The sequence below is a fragment of the Raphanus sativus genome, unplaced genomic scaffold, assembly GCF_000801105.2.
Source record: "Raphanus sativus cultivar WK10039 unplaced genomic scaffold, ASM80110v3 Scaffold0148, whole genome shotgun sequence".
Classification (NCBI taxonomy): domain Eukaryota; kingdom Viridiplantae; phylum Streptophyta; class Magnoliopsida; order Brassicales; family Brassicaceae; genus Raphanus; species Raphanus sativus.
Window position 1 is genome coordinate 40512 of NW_026615468.1, and position 14598 is coordinate 55109.

Below are 14598 nucleotides of genomic sequence, written 5' to 3' on the forward strand. Positions count from 1 at the left end.
ACCCTAATTTCTCAAACTCAAATCCAACTCAATTCCACCACGAAATCAACAACCCACACACATAAATAAGCTTTACCAAGTCTATTTAAGCCTAATCAAGCAAGAAATTAATCAAAATTGAACTTTGAAAAATTAGGGTTCATGAACCCACGAAAATCAAATTTTAAATCAAATACCTTGCTCTAGGCGAAAGGAAATGGCTGAATGAAGCTTAAAAATAGACTACAGGGGCTAAAGCTCGGATTTAGAAAGAAGAATGGAGAGATTTGGTGGGGATTTGAGTGAGTTGAGAGATTTTGGGTGAGGAAGAGTTTGAGAGAGTGTAAGAGTTGTGAGAGAGGAGAGGTGAAAAGAGAGGGGGAGTCGCGAGGGAGAGAGGTAGGGTTTAGGCGAGCTGGGTCGGGTCGGTTCGATTTAAGTAGATTCGAACCGGCTTAATCCGGTTAAAGGGTGAGAGAAAACTTACCTGGGCGTGGAGCGGTGTCGCGACCCCGCGGTGAAACCCCGCTGCGTCGTTTTTGGTCCCGAATCGTCGTAAAGCCGAGCGACCTCTGATACCCCGCTCTATTCACTTGCTCAACCCCGCTCCCATTCGACCGCGACCCCTCGACCCCGCTGTGTCGACCCCGCTGTGCGGCCCCAATCTCGCCTTCTCCTTTTTTTTTTTTTTTCAACACTCGGAATGTGCTCAGCAAATCACACTGACTCCACTTATCAAAAGGGTTAGAAAAAAAAGAAAATCCTAAAGGAATATGTACAAGGATAGACATGGGACTTCCTCCCAAGTGAGCTTGTTTTAAGTCTCTAGCTTGACTTTGCTTCCTTTAGGACTAGGTTGGGGTGGGATCAGAAAGTGGAACTGAAATCCCATCTTCCTCTGGTGTAGTAGCCATGTATAACTTGACTCTTTGTCCATTGACTGTGAACTCCCCTCCATTCTTATTCCATAGCACAATTGCCCCATATGGTCTCACTTCCTTGATTTTGAAAGGTCCGGACCATCTTGACTTGAGCTTCCCGGGAAACAATTTCAGCCTAGAGTTGTAGAGGAGAACCTGATCTCCAACCTTGAACTCTCTCTTCAAAATGCCCTTGTCATGAAAAGCTTTGGTCTTTTCTTTGTAGATCCTTGAGCTCTCAAAAGCATCCATTCTTATCTCATCAAGCTCATGTAGCTGAAACATTCTCTTCTCCTTGGCACTCTTGATGTCAAAGTTCAACAGTTTCACAGCCCACATTGCCTTATACTCAAGCTCAACTGGTAGATGGCAAGCTTTTCCATAGACAAGGTTGAAAGGTGTGGTGCCTAAGGGAGTCTTGTATGCTGTCCTATAAGCCCAAAGTGCATCATCAAGCTTGTCTGACCAGTCTTTCCTCTTAGTACCCCTAATCTTCTCCAGTATGCTCTTGATTTCCCTGTTGGAAAGCTCCACTTGCCCACTAGTCTGAGGATGATATGGTGTGGCTACCTTATGCTTAACACCCTTCTTCCTTAGGAGGCCTTCAAATAACTTGTTGATGAAATGTGATCCTCCATCACTTATAACCACTCTAGGGACTCCAAACCTTGGGAAGATTATGCTTTTGAACATCTTGACTACTACTCTTGAATCATTTGTAGGGCTTGCCACTGCTTCAACCCATTTAGAGACATAGTCAACAGCTACAAGGATGTATTTGTTGCCATAAGAGGAAGGGAAAGGGCCCATGAAGTCTATTCCCCATACATCAAACACTTCCACCTCAAGTATTGGGTTCTGAGGCATTTCACTTCTCCTAGAGATGTTTCCTCTCCTTTGGCAAGAATCACACTTGGAAACAAAGTCTTGAGTGTCCTTGAACATGTGTGGCCACCAAAATCCAGCTTGTAACACCTTAGCAACTGTCTTGAATGTAGCAAAGTGGCCTCCATATGATGATCCATGACAGTGTGTGAGGATCCCATCTATTTCTTCTTCAGCCACTGCCCTTCTATAGAGCTGATCCTTGCAAAGTATGTAGAGAAAGGGCTCATCCCAATAATACCTCTTCAACTCCTTGTAAAACTTCTTCTTGGCATAGCCTTCCAGATTCAGTGGCTCTTTCCCAGTAACAAGGTAGTTTGCAAAATCAGCATACCAAGGTTCTTTCTCATTTGTTGCCTTGACTTCTTCAATCTTCTTACCAGTCTCGCAAACTGCAACCACTGCTCTAATAGCCATAAGCTGTTCTTCTGGAAGTCCTTCATCAATAGGGATACCACACTCTACTCTCATTCTAGACAAGTGATCAGCCACACCATTCTCAACTCCAGGCCTGTCTTTAATCTCAAGATCAAACTCTTGAAGCAGTAGAATCCACCTCAACAGTCTTGGCTTGGCATCTTTCTTGGCTAGGAGGTGCCTCAAAGCTGCATGATCTGTGTAGACAATCACTTTAGACCCCACAAGGTAGCTCCTGAACTTTTCAAAGGCAAAGACAATAGCTAACAACTCCTTCTCTGTTGTAGAGTACTTCACTTGGGCATCATCAAGAGTTCTGCTAGCATAGTAGATCACATGTGTCTTCTTGTCCTTCTTCTGCCCCAAAACTGCTCCAACGGCATAGTCACTAGCATCACACATGATCTCAAAGGGGAGATTCCAATCTGGTGGCTGGACAATAGGTGCACTAACAAGCTCATTCTTCAGCTTCTTAAAGGCTTCAAGACACTCAACCTCAAAACTAAAGGTGGCTTCCTTGCACAACAGCTTGGTCAATGGCCTTGCAATCATGGAGAAGTCTTTGATGAATCTTCTGTAGAACCCGGCATGACCAAGAAAGCTTCTAATGTCTTTCACTGTCTTTGGTGGAGGCAGCCTCACCATCACTTCAATCTTGGCTTTGTCTACCTCAATGCCCCTTTCTGAAATCTTGTGCCCAAGCACAATCCCTTCCGTAACCATGAAGTGGCACTTCTCCCAGTTCAGCACAAGGTTGGTGTCTTCACATCTCTGTAGGACCCTGCACAAATTTGACAAACAAGCAGAAAACGAGGATCCGTAGACAGAGAAGTCGTCCATAAACACCTCCACAACATCCTCAATGAGGTCAGAAAAGATAGACATCATGCACCTTTGAAAGGTAGCTGGAGCATTACATAACCCAAATGGCATCCTTCGATAAGCGAAGGTGCCATAGGGGCATGTGAATGTTGTCTTCTCTTGATCATTGGGATGTATGGGGATTTGGAAGAACCCTGAATACCCATCAAGAAAGCAATAAAAAGGATGATTTGCAAGCCTCTCAAGCATTTGATCAATGAATGGCAATGGAAAATGATCTTTTCTAGAGGCTGAATTAAGTTTTCGGTAATCAATACACATCCTATGACCTGTTATGGTCCTAGTTGGTATCAATTCATCCTTCTCATTCTTGACCACAGTGATACCACCTTTCTTTGGGACTACATGCACAGGAGATACCCACTTACTATCTGAGATAGGGTAGATCACACCAGCATCTAAGAGTTTAAGAATCTCTTTCTTTACAACATCTTTCAAGTTGGGATTCAACCTTCTTTGATGTTCTATAGAAGTCATAGATTCATCCTCAAGATGTATCCTATGCATGCACAAAGTAGGTGATATCCCTTTGATGTCATCAAGAGAATACCCTATTGCTTTTCTAAATCTTTTAAGTGCATTTAAAAGTTCAGATAGCTCAAGTTCAGTAAGTTCACTACTCACAATGACAGGATAAGTTTCATTAGGGCCAAGAAAAGCGTACCTTACACCATGGGGAAGGGGTTTAAGCTCCACCTTAGGGGCTTTGAGCTCACTCCAGTCATCTTGATGACTGTCCTCTTGTTGAGAAGCTAAAGATGCTTGTGGTAGCTTCTCATACTGCTCCTTATCCACAAACCCCTTGCGCGAATCCAACATTCTCCCATAGGCTGCACTCTCCTTGTTCTCTACTACTTGAACCTCTTTGTCTATAGTCAAAGCATGCTGTAGAGAATCTTCTAGTCCCAACTCCTCAAGCAGCTCATCAGCTAGAGCTTCCATTTCCTCTATGTAGAAGGCTTGGTTTTGCACGGTTGGCTTCTTCATCATCTCCTTGATGTCAAAGTGGAGAACATGCCCTTTACCCAGATGGAGATCTATCTTTCCTTCTTTCACATTCACTATAGCTCCTGCTGTAGCTAAGAATGGTCTACCAAGGATCAAAGGGTCTCTAGCCTCCTCATCCATCTCAAGCACCACAAAGTCTGTAGGAATCTCACAATTTCCAACCATCACTGGGAGATCTTCTAAGATACCAACTGGAAACTTCACTGATCGATCAGCCAATACCAATGAAAGCCTGCACTTCTTGTACTGAGTGAATCCAAGTCTTTTCGCAACTGACAAAGGCATGAGACTGACACTAGCCCCAAGATCGCAAAGACACTTCTCAAACTCTATAGGACCAATGGCACAAGGGAGTGTGAAGCATCCTGGATCTTCTAGCTTCTTAGGAATGTTCAATCTCTGGATGATTGCACTACACTCATGAGTAAGTATCATCATGCCTTCCATTTCTTTCTTCTTTGCAGCTACAGCATCTTTCAAGAACTTGCTGTATTGAGGAACCAGCATGAAAGCATCAATGATAGGCATTGTGACCTGAACCTCACTCATTTGCTTCTCAAAGAGTGCCTTGTACTTCTCCAACAGTTGCCTCTTGAATCTCCCAGGAAATGGGAGCTTGGGTTCATAAGGAGGAGGGATAAAAGAAGATTCTTTTGATGGAGTAGCAACTTCACCGTGTTTCACTGTTTTCTTCTCTTCTCCAATCTTCCCTTTACCCTTAGCTTCTACTATCTTCTCCAAGATCTCATCATTGGTCTTCTCATCTACAATCACCACATCATCATCTATGTTGATGGCCACCTCCCCACCTTGTTTCTCATCATCCTTGGTGAGAACTCTTGAAGGCAACTCTTTGCCACTCCTTAGAGTGATTGCTTTCATTGTCTCCTTTGGGTTTTGCTCAGGCTTTCCGGGAAGAGTTCCTTGTTGGCGATTGGAGTTGGAACTCATAGAGGCAAACTGATTCTCCAAAGCTCTGAACTTGTTGTTGAGCTCATTGTAGCTCCCATCAATCTTTGAGTGGATGTTCTTCAACTCATAACCAATTTGCTTCTCATTTCTTGATTGAGCTTCAAGTAGTTGCTTGAACATTGATTCCACACTTGTGTCTTGAGCCTTAGGTTGAGAAGAACTTCCTTGGGCTTGAGTAGACTGGTTTACTTTGTTGGAGAAACCAGGAGGAGGGTTTTGCTGAGGTTGATGGCTTCCTTGTTGATTGTTCCGAGGCTGGTAACCACCTTGTTGGTTGTTGGAATAAGGTCTTTGCTGGTAGTTGTTGTACTGAAAGTTGGGCTCCTTTCTGTACCATGTACCATTGTTGTTGATGAAGCAAAGCTCTTCTTGCCCTTCCAAACCATCAACTTCATTCACCTTAGGAGGAACCTCTTGACTAGGATCACCAACAAAGCTAACCTGCTCCTTCTTGGATTGGTTTGAAAGAACCAAGTCCAACTTGTCTTGCAAAGACTTGATATCTCTCCTTGTCTGCTGGTCATCCCCTCTGTTGGCTCTATCATACTCCTCATTGTAGACTGAGTCACTCTTTGCCATGTTCTCCACCAGCTCCTCTGCATCCTCCACAGTTCTGCCCAAGAAGAAACCATTACTAGCAGTGTCAAGCCTGTTTCTGCAAGATGGGAGAACTCCTCTATAGAAAGTGCTAAGCAAGCTCTCCTTGCTGAAACCATGATGAGGACATTGAGCTTGGTAGTCCTTGAATCTCTCCCATGCCTCATTGAAGCTCTCTAGATTCTTCTGCTGGAAACCAGAGATCTCATTCCTTATCTTAGCTGTCCTTGAAGTAGAGAAGAATTTCTCCAAGAAGGCTTCCTTACATCCCTCCCAAGTGGTGATAGTGTCACTTGGGACAGATCTCTCCCATTGATGTGCCTTGTCTCCCAAAGAGAAGGGAAACAACTTCAGCTTGAATGCATCTTCAGAGACACCATTTGTCTTGGACAAACTACAATACTGATCAAACTTGTACAAGTGATCAATAGGATCTTCAGCTGCCAGGCCATGAAACTTGTTGTGCTCAATGGTGTTGAGTAGCCCTGACTTGATCTCGAAGTTGTTGTTCTCCACAGGTGGTGCTCTGATTCCCAACCTATGACCATGAATGTGAGGGCGATCATAGGTTCCAATGGCGCGAGCTTGGCGCTGTGGGTGTTGTGGTCGAAGGTTGGCAGCTCCTTGACCATTTCCCTCTTGGGCAGCTCCCAAAGGGATCTCTCCATCTCGATTCTGGTTCTGATGGTGAGCCATATCAAAACCCAATCTGTTGAAATGAGCCTGTTGCTCCTCTTCTCTCCTTCTTCTTGTATTCTCTCTTTCCAAAGCCCGGATGTCTGGTACTAGAGGAGTGAGGTTTGTAGTCCCTCTACTTCTCAAGTTCATACACCTGAAATGAAAAAGAAAAAGGAAAAAGCAGAGCCAATATCACAATAATAAGAAAAATGACTTAGTCTCAAGCAAATGACTAAATCCCAATGTCAAAATCACAATAGAACTTGGCAACGGCGCCAATTTGATAACAGGACTTTTCGGGTCCCTATCAAATGCAGTAGTATAAAAGATTGTCGAACCAATCCTAGGTGATTTCAATGCACTGAGAATACAAATCCATGCTTAATCTAAGTGCAACCAAAAGTGAGATGAGTTTTAAACTAGAGTAATACTAAAATGCAGTAAAACTGTAAACTTTCTTTGATTATGAGATGGGAGAACTCATGGGAATAGGGATTAGATCTTGGGTGATCAAGTTTTGAACTAAAGGGGATGACTTTCAATCAATCTAGCAATCTTAGGCCTAGACACAATGCTAAACAAGCTCTATCCCTAGATGAATGTTCATTTGCTAAAGCAACTCAAGCATCAAATTCCTTTGGTTGAATATTGCTAAAGCAATCATTAAAAACAAGCCTACTAGCCATCTTAACACCTTTAACAACAAATTCCTTTGGCAAAGTGTGTTAAGAGCTTAGAAGAGTTGACTCAGACATTTCATCAAACACCTTCCGGGTGTGAAATGTCTAGAGATCAACCTTTGAGAGGCCAACTCAAAAGAAGCAATAAGACTACTCTAATAGCAAGGAAATAGATAGATAGAACATAAAACCCTTTAGATCTAGCTTAATCACCCTTGATCTCCCTAACCCATGAATCCTAAGAGGACTACTCACTAATCACCATGATTCTTCTCAAACCCATAAGAGATTCAAGCTTAATCATGAAAAGAAAGAAAATAAGAACTTAAAATAACTCAAGAACACAAGAACAAAATGATGATTTGATTCAAAGGAAAGAACTTTATCACCCAAAAGGTTTGTGTTTTCTCAAGAGATAATAAGATAATCCCATCATTTGGGTCTAAAAAGTATTTATATGATCCTTCCAAACCCTAATGGTTGATAATAAAAGGTCTAAAAAGCCCTTAAAAGCATTACAAATCGCATAAGTAAAGACACGCAGCGGAGTCGCAACCCCGCTGGCTAACCCCGCTCCGGCCATTTTGCTTCGTCTCCTGTGGTAAACCCGAGCGGCCTTGGTGACTCCGCTCCGTATGGCTGCTCAACCCCGCTCCGGACCTCACACCGGTGTCGTGACTCCGCTCCAAGACCCCGCTCCAGCCACTTCACACCGTTTCTCGTCGTAAACCCGAGCGGTGTTACTTACGCCGCTCCATGTACTCGTTCCGACCTCGCTCTGGATCACAGCGGACCTGCGAACCCGCTCCAAGCACCCCGCTCCAGACGTTAACTTGCACAATCCCCATCTTTCACCTCTTTTGATCCATAACCCATCTCAAACACCTCCAAAAACTCCATAGCATGCTCCAACACCTGATAAGGACTTATGCATGCAAAATGCAACCTAAAGATGCCTAAATCCTATTCTAAATGATCAAAATGTGCAAGATATCAAAGCTAAAAACATGCAAATGCACAAGATATCACCAGCATCTATGTCAACCAGAGTTTTGTTAGCAAGGATGCACTGCTTTCAGAGCTGCGGTTGACAGCAGTGAGGGGTAATTTTTCTTTCAGAATATACAAATCAACGCAAACTCTCCTTGTGGCAACATGTCGGGTTAGCGGTTGTGGATGGAAGATCAGAGCGAGTGTGAAACATGGGACAAATACGTTTTGGGTAACAAAGTATGTGGAAAAACATTTATGCTCAATTGGAGACCGAATCGCTCAGCGGAGACACTGTACTCCAAAGTATGTTGGTAGTCTTTTCATTGATCGTGTTGGAATCATTGATCGGATAACTCCACAGCATATCACTGATGCAATGAGGAACATGTTTGGCATGACGCTTGATTACACCACTTCATACAGAACACTGTTATATGCACAAAAATTGGTGAGAGGATCAGCAGAAGAAGGGTATTCGCGTCTGCCTTCATATCTCGAGCAAATCTCCATTGCAAATCCTGATTCTATCACGGCTATAGAACTTGATTCTATGAAAAGATTTAAGTATCTATTTCTCTCTTTTGGAGCTTCTATCAAAGGTTTTAAGTATCAGAGAAGGGTCGTTGTGGTGGATGGAACTCACCTAAGTGGAAAGTATGGAGGTGTTATGTTAGTTGCAGCCGCACAAGATGGCAATTTTCAGATATTCCCATTGGCTTTTGGGATCGTGGATGCTGAAGATGAACCTTCTTGGGAATGGTTTTTCACAAAATTGGCTAGTTGTATATCTCATGACAAGCCTCTGGTGATAGTCTCCGACCGGCACGCGGCCATTAAAAGTGCGTGTGAGAAGGTGTTTCCTTGGGCAACCCGAGGAATATGTTATTATCACCTTCAAGATAACATTGTCAAAAAGTTTAAAGGGAAACATCTCATGTACTTGGTGAAAGGGGCTGCTTATGCGCATACGGTTTACGATTTTGACCGGTACATGGCTGAGATACGGAGTGCAAACCCGGAACTTGCAACGTATTTGGAGAAGGCCGACGCCAGGCTATGGTCAAGGGTTTATTGTAAGGGGAACGGGTTCAACATAAAAACAAGCAACATCGCTGAATCTATTAATTCCGCACTGAAGCGAGCAAGAGGATTTCCGATTCCGTTCCTGCTGGAGTTCATAAGGCAGAAGTTAGAAAAATGGTGTTGGAAAAGGAGACAAGATGCTTTGAGTCTCCCAACTGAACATAGCCGGGGTGTTGAATACTTGCTTGCTGTTCGATCAGAGATAGCGGATACGATGACGGTCGAACCAATTGATGGATGGCGTTTCTTTGTCAAAGGTGGCAAAATGGACTGTGTGGTTGATTTGGAACATGTAAAATATGATTGTGGTGTCTATGGAGTGGAGAAAATACCTTGCTCTCATGCTATAGCTGCTGGAACACATGCTGGTTTGCATATCTCCACACTTGTATGTCCACTTTACTCAAAGAATCATCTGTATGCAGGATACTCAGAGAATATATATCCTATCGTGTCACAACATATTGAGGAACGAGAATGCTTTCCTCCAGACGTAAAGCGTGGTCCGGGGAGACAGAAGAAATCAAGATGGCAATCTTGGTTGGAGCTATCTAGGATGAGAGGACACAAACCCAGGAAGAAACACAGGGCACGGAGATGCTCAAACTGCAAGGAAACTGGCCATACGAAACCACAATGTACACAACCAGTTGACTAGTTGTCCTGACGACCTAAATTTAAGTCGTCCAGTCTTGATTACTCGTCCAGACGACTAATTGTTAAGTCGTCCAGTGTTTCGTCTACCAGATAACCTTCAAGTAAGTCGTCCAGAAGACCTTCTACTAAGTCGTCCAGTGTATTTTATTTTTAGACGACCTTCTACTAAGTCGTCCAGTGTATTTTATTTTTAGACTACCTTCTACTATCCCTTCAAGTGTTTTTTTTTAGACGACCTTTTACTAAGTCGTCCAGTGTATTTTATTTTTAGACTACCTTCTACTATTTTTATTTTTAGACTACCTTCTACTATTTGTTTTAGACGACCTTTTACTAAGTCGTCCAGTGTAAGTCGTCCAGCTAGAAAACCTTCCAGACGACTTATTTGTTAGTCGTCCAAACCTACCAGACGACTTATATATTTACAAATCTATACAAAGACAAGTTCAAATAAATCATACACAAGTTAGAAAATCTATACAACGACAAGTTCAAATACAAATACACAAATCATACACAAGTTAGAAAATCTATACAAAGACAAGTTCAAAGCCATACACAAATCTAATCATACATGCCCACGAACATATCACCATCCTCATTATCTTTCAAATGTTGATCAACAAGCTCCGTCCATATAACAACCGCCATTTTATCCCTCATATCACCATCCTCATTATCTTTAGGAGCCTCTTTACGAGCTTTCTTCCGAGGTCTCTGATTGTCTTTCTCCTCCTCCTCCACCTCCACCACAACCATCTCTTTGGCTCTTTTTGATGGAGTCACAAACTTAGGTTTTGTACCAGTGACTTCCCAGCAATCCATGGTCCACTTCCACGGTCTCCGATCATACATGACTTTAATGATGTTCTCCGCGGGCACGTCCTCAACCTCAGAGTCCCATTTTGGCCACATTTCACTAATGTCCTTCTCAACAAAGTTGATCACGCGGGTCTGCAGTAAATAGAAGAAGAATCGAGTTAGATATTTGAAACAAAATACTAAATAGACGACTTAATTATAAGTCATCTACTAAGTCGTCCAGCTGGACGACCTTCCAGACGACTTATTATAAGTCGTCTACTAAGTCGTCCAGCTGGAAGACCTTCCAGACGACTTATTATAAGTCGTCTACTAAGTCGTCCAGCTGGAAGACCTTCCAGACGACTTATAATAAGTCGTCTACTAAGTCGTCCAGCTGGAAGACTTTCCAGACGACTTATTATAAGTCGTCTACTAAGTCGTCCAGCTGGAAGACCTTCCAGACGACTTATAATAAGTCGTCTACTAAGTCGTCCAGCTGGAAGACTTTCCAGACAACTTAATTAAGTGAAGATGGAAAGGTACCTGACTCAAGATAGCAGCTTTCATGAATCTGCGGCCTTTGCTGCCCTCGTAAGCCAGAATCGGTGGAGACGGACTGTTTGCTCTGGGACTACCAATACTAGCACCCATTCACGGAATAGCTGTGTACGCCCAGACCTGAAGAACTTGTATAACCCCATCCACGGTGTAACAGCCAGTAATCTCTTTGTTCCACAAAGAGTCCATCAGCACCTTAAACGCGACTCTCCCCCATGGATAATTCTCAAACCGTTCTAAATCCATCACTAGATTTGCCAGAGTAGATCGTGTAGCGGTTGAAAACTTTCTCCCTTCAATGAATCCAGTGAAGATGGAAAGGTACGCGAGCCGCTTGCGATCTTCCGTGGACCAATCCCCGCATCTCTTCAGTGCTGCTATTATCTGATCAGTAGTTGGCCCAGCTTCTAGATGAACTCCCATCATCCCCCAGAAAGAAACCATCTCTTTGGTAACTTCACATTTTGGTGTCTCAAAGTCCTCGATGTACTCGCAGTTTAGACCAGTGAGGTTTTCAAACTCTAACAGTGAAAACCTCACAGGTTCTGGACCAACGAGAGACCACATCTCGTACTTCTTCTTAATGTCCAGCTTTAAACAGAGCATGTAGTGAACCAGCCTTGAAGCCCAACCAAATCCCTGCTCCTTGAACTTGATGAAAACTCCCAAACTCGACTCCTTGAGCTCTTCAAATTCATCATCAGTGAGAGCTTCCCTAAGAGCAGTATTCAACTTCTTGTTATCCGTATGATACGAAATGCTATGCTGGGGTTCTGGCTCTTCCCCTAATGTGTATAACCTACGGGGGAGTTCTGGAATATCCATCATTTTTGTCTGCAAAATAATCAAAGACAACAATAGAAGTCAGAACACAAGCTAAATCAATCACGCCTTAATTGTTACTCCAGACGACTTAGTAGACGACTTTAATATAAGTCGTCTGGAAAGTCGTCCAACTGGACGACTTAGTTGACGACTTATATTTAAGTCGTCTGGAAAGTCTTCCAAATGGACGACTTATATTTAAGTCGTCTACTAAGTCGTCCAGTTGGAAGACTTTTCAGACGACTTACTTACAAGTCTTCCAGTAGAAAAATTTCAAGCGGACCTGATTAGTCGCAGAAGGAGTTGGAGTACTTGTCATTGTGGTTATAGATCTGAAAAAATAAACGTGAAACGGTGAGAATGAGTAAATTGATAGAGACAACGTTTTATGTTCATCTTTTCCTCGAGATTGATGACTTACTGGCGTTAGGGTTTACAGAGAAACGGCGCTACGGTTTACAGAGAAGAAGCGGCGGCGCTAGGGTTTAGAAGAAGCGGCGGTGCTAGCTAGTGTTTAGAGGAAGCGGCAGTGAGAACGTTGGTGAGCACGGTGGCGAGGGCGACGGTTTGTTCGAAAATAGTGGAAGCTGGGCGCGCTAGGGTTTAGAGGAATCGGCGGCGCTAGGGTTAGAAGAAGCTGCGGCGACAACGGTGAGAATGAAGTGAGATAGATAGCCGACGTTGAGAACGATGGTTTGTTCGGAAATAGTGGGAATTCGAATCGCCTTTGATATCGCCGGTGAGAGAGAACTGTTAGGGTTTCTGAATTTCGCGGAAAGTGAAACAAAAAAAAAATCACCTTATATATTGGGTAAATAATCCGGTTAGCTTTAAAAGTACATTGGTAAACTTTAAGGTTTGGTCCGGTTTAGACGACTTATTCTGGCTGATAATGTATATCAGACGACCTAATATTTAGTCGTCTGTGCACAGAAGACTAAATATTAAGTCGTCCCAGACCCTAAAATGAACCCCTAAACTAAAATGACTAAATTAACTTACTAACCACGTTATAAAATCAAATTATACTTCAATAGTGTTTACTATACTTAGAAATGAACACGCTTAGGTAATTTTAAAAATTTTCAAAAACGGTTTTAATGCTTTCCAAAATCTAACCCTAAGAACACATACAATACTACAACATATGTTGATGAAACATAAACTAAAGAATATCATGACTCATTACTTTCACTCATCTGGGCTGAAAACAATTGAAATTTGTTATATATTAATTTATATCTCTTAAGACATATGTTAATTACATAATTCCAATTTTTCACTTATCAAAATATTTTTTACAAAATTTTTAAATTATGTTTAAGAATAATTGTCCAGACGATTTTAAGTTAAGTCGTCTGGACGACTTATTTTCAAGTCATCTAAACAGACGACTTGCAAGGGGTAGAAACGTAAAAAAAAATCCGTTTTTTTGTTTGTTCACAAGGAGATAGTTGTAATTTCAATAGCCTTTTAGGTTATTTTTGCCTTTGACCCAAGTTGGGGTATTCTTTTGGGTTTGACTCCAAGTTTTGAGTCACACTTGGCAATTTTCCCTTATATTTATTTAAAATTTAAATCACTAAATTGTAATAACCATATACAAATTGTTGATGCACAAATCTAATTGTAGTTTAGTATGTATCTTCTCAAATATTGATCCATTACACTTACAAAGAATGATAAATTAGTTCGATTAAAAAATTGTATAACTAACTTGTATAGCTAAAAATAATTTGTATAGCTAAAAATATATATTGTATAGCTAAATTTTGTAAAATTGGAACATCACATTTATAATATATCCACACTTATCCAAATATTCATGAATTAGAATACTTTAAATAACCGACAAATCGTATTATATAATGGGCCACGTATTGGCTCAACCGGTAGTCATGTCCCCGATTTTAGCACGTTTTACTTAATTTTAAATAACAAGTTTAAAAAAAAAAAAAACCAAATTACATATAGGGTCTCCAGATTTATCGGTTTAACCTTAGATCCAATTGAGATTTCAGAACACTGAATATAACGCTTAATGCGTAGCATTTAAATGTAGATACATAATCAAAAATATAAATATATAAGATAATTTTTTTTGTATTGAAAATAATTATGCACCCGCTTTATAAAAAAGCGGGTCAAAATCTAATTTAACATAAAAATCTAAGTTAATTATTAATTTAGTGTAACCTCACAATAAAAACTACGCAATACATATAATGACTTTATTGTTTTTTTATTATTTGGTTATTATTTTAGAGAATCTCATGTTTACAGATATAAATAATAACCTTTGGACCCAATACGGAGAAGTTCATATCCAAACTACATGCAACCGCCGGTGGATAACACGGGTGATCGCCACTCTCTGTATGTCTTCGGCGGGCTATCCAGCGGACAAATCCCAGATTTCCGATGGACAGTAATTTGATATAAGATCCAGTAACTATTCACTATAAGATATTTGTGTGATTAAAAATCAAGTGTTTTAAAAAAGAAATTTTTTTTGTCTTTTAACTTTAAAGTTAAGTGACAAAAAAAAGATTTAAACAATCAGGTTAAATAGGGGAGGGATGTGCAAATCTGGGTTTAGTGAGGGCATATGAAGGATGCTACGCTTCATAAACTTAGACAATTACTATGTATTTTAGTTT

At 41.5% G+C, this 14598-nt stretch overlaps 1 protein-coding gene and 1 non-coding gene across 2 annotated transcripts; one reads left to right on the forward strand and one right to left on the reverse strand.

The window, feature by feature from the left end:
• Nucleotides 1-830: 830 nt before the first annotated feature.
• Nucleotides 831-5042, reverse strand: LOC130501281 (uncharacterized). The gene is made up of 3 exons (XM_056996173.1): nucleotides 2190-5042; nucleotides 1952-2129; nucleotides 831-1447 (listed from the first exon to the last, which is right to left on the reverse strand). The coding sequence occupies exons 1-3, from the start codon at nucleotides 5040-5042 to the stop codon at nucleotides 831-833; spliced, it is 3648 nt and encodes a 1215-aa protein (XP_056852153.1).
• A 730-nt stretch (nucleotides 5043-5772) lies between these two features.
• LOC130501282 (small nucleolar RNA R71) lies at nucleotides 5773-5879 on the forward strand. Its single transcript, XR_008939608.1, has one exon. It is a non-coding gene; the product is annotated as a small nucleolar RNA R71 (small nucleolar RNA).
• The last annotated feature ends 8719 nt before the right edge of the window (nucleotides 5880-14598 follow it).

What these genes read in the sequence shown, in the direction of transcription:
- LOC130501281 (XM_056996173.1), bottom strand. Translation starts at nt 5,042, where the DNA reads ATGAGTTCCAACTCCAATCGCCAACAAGGAACTCTTCCCGGAAAGCCT. An exon ending in AACAGCTTATGGCTATTAGA is followed by an intron (nt 2,130 to 2,189) that starts GCAGTGGTTGCA and finishes GCAACAAATGAG; the next exon opens with AAAGAACCTTGGTATGCTGA. An exon ending in AAGGGCAGTGGCTGAAGAAG is followed by an intron (nt 1,448 to 1,951) that starts AAATAGATGGGA and finishes CATATCATCCTC; the next exon opens with AGACTAGTGGGCAAGTGGAG.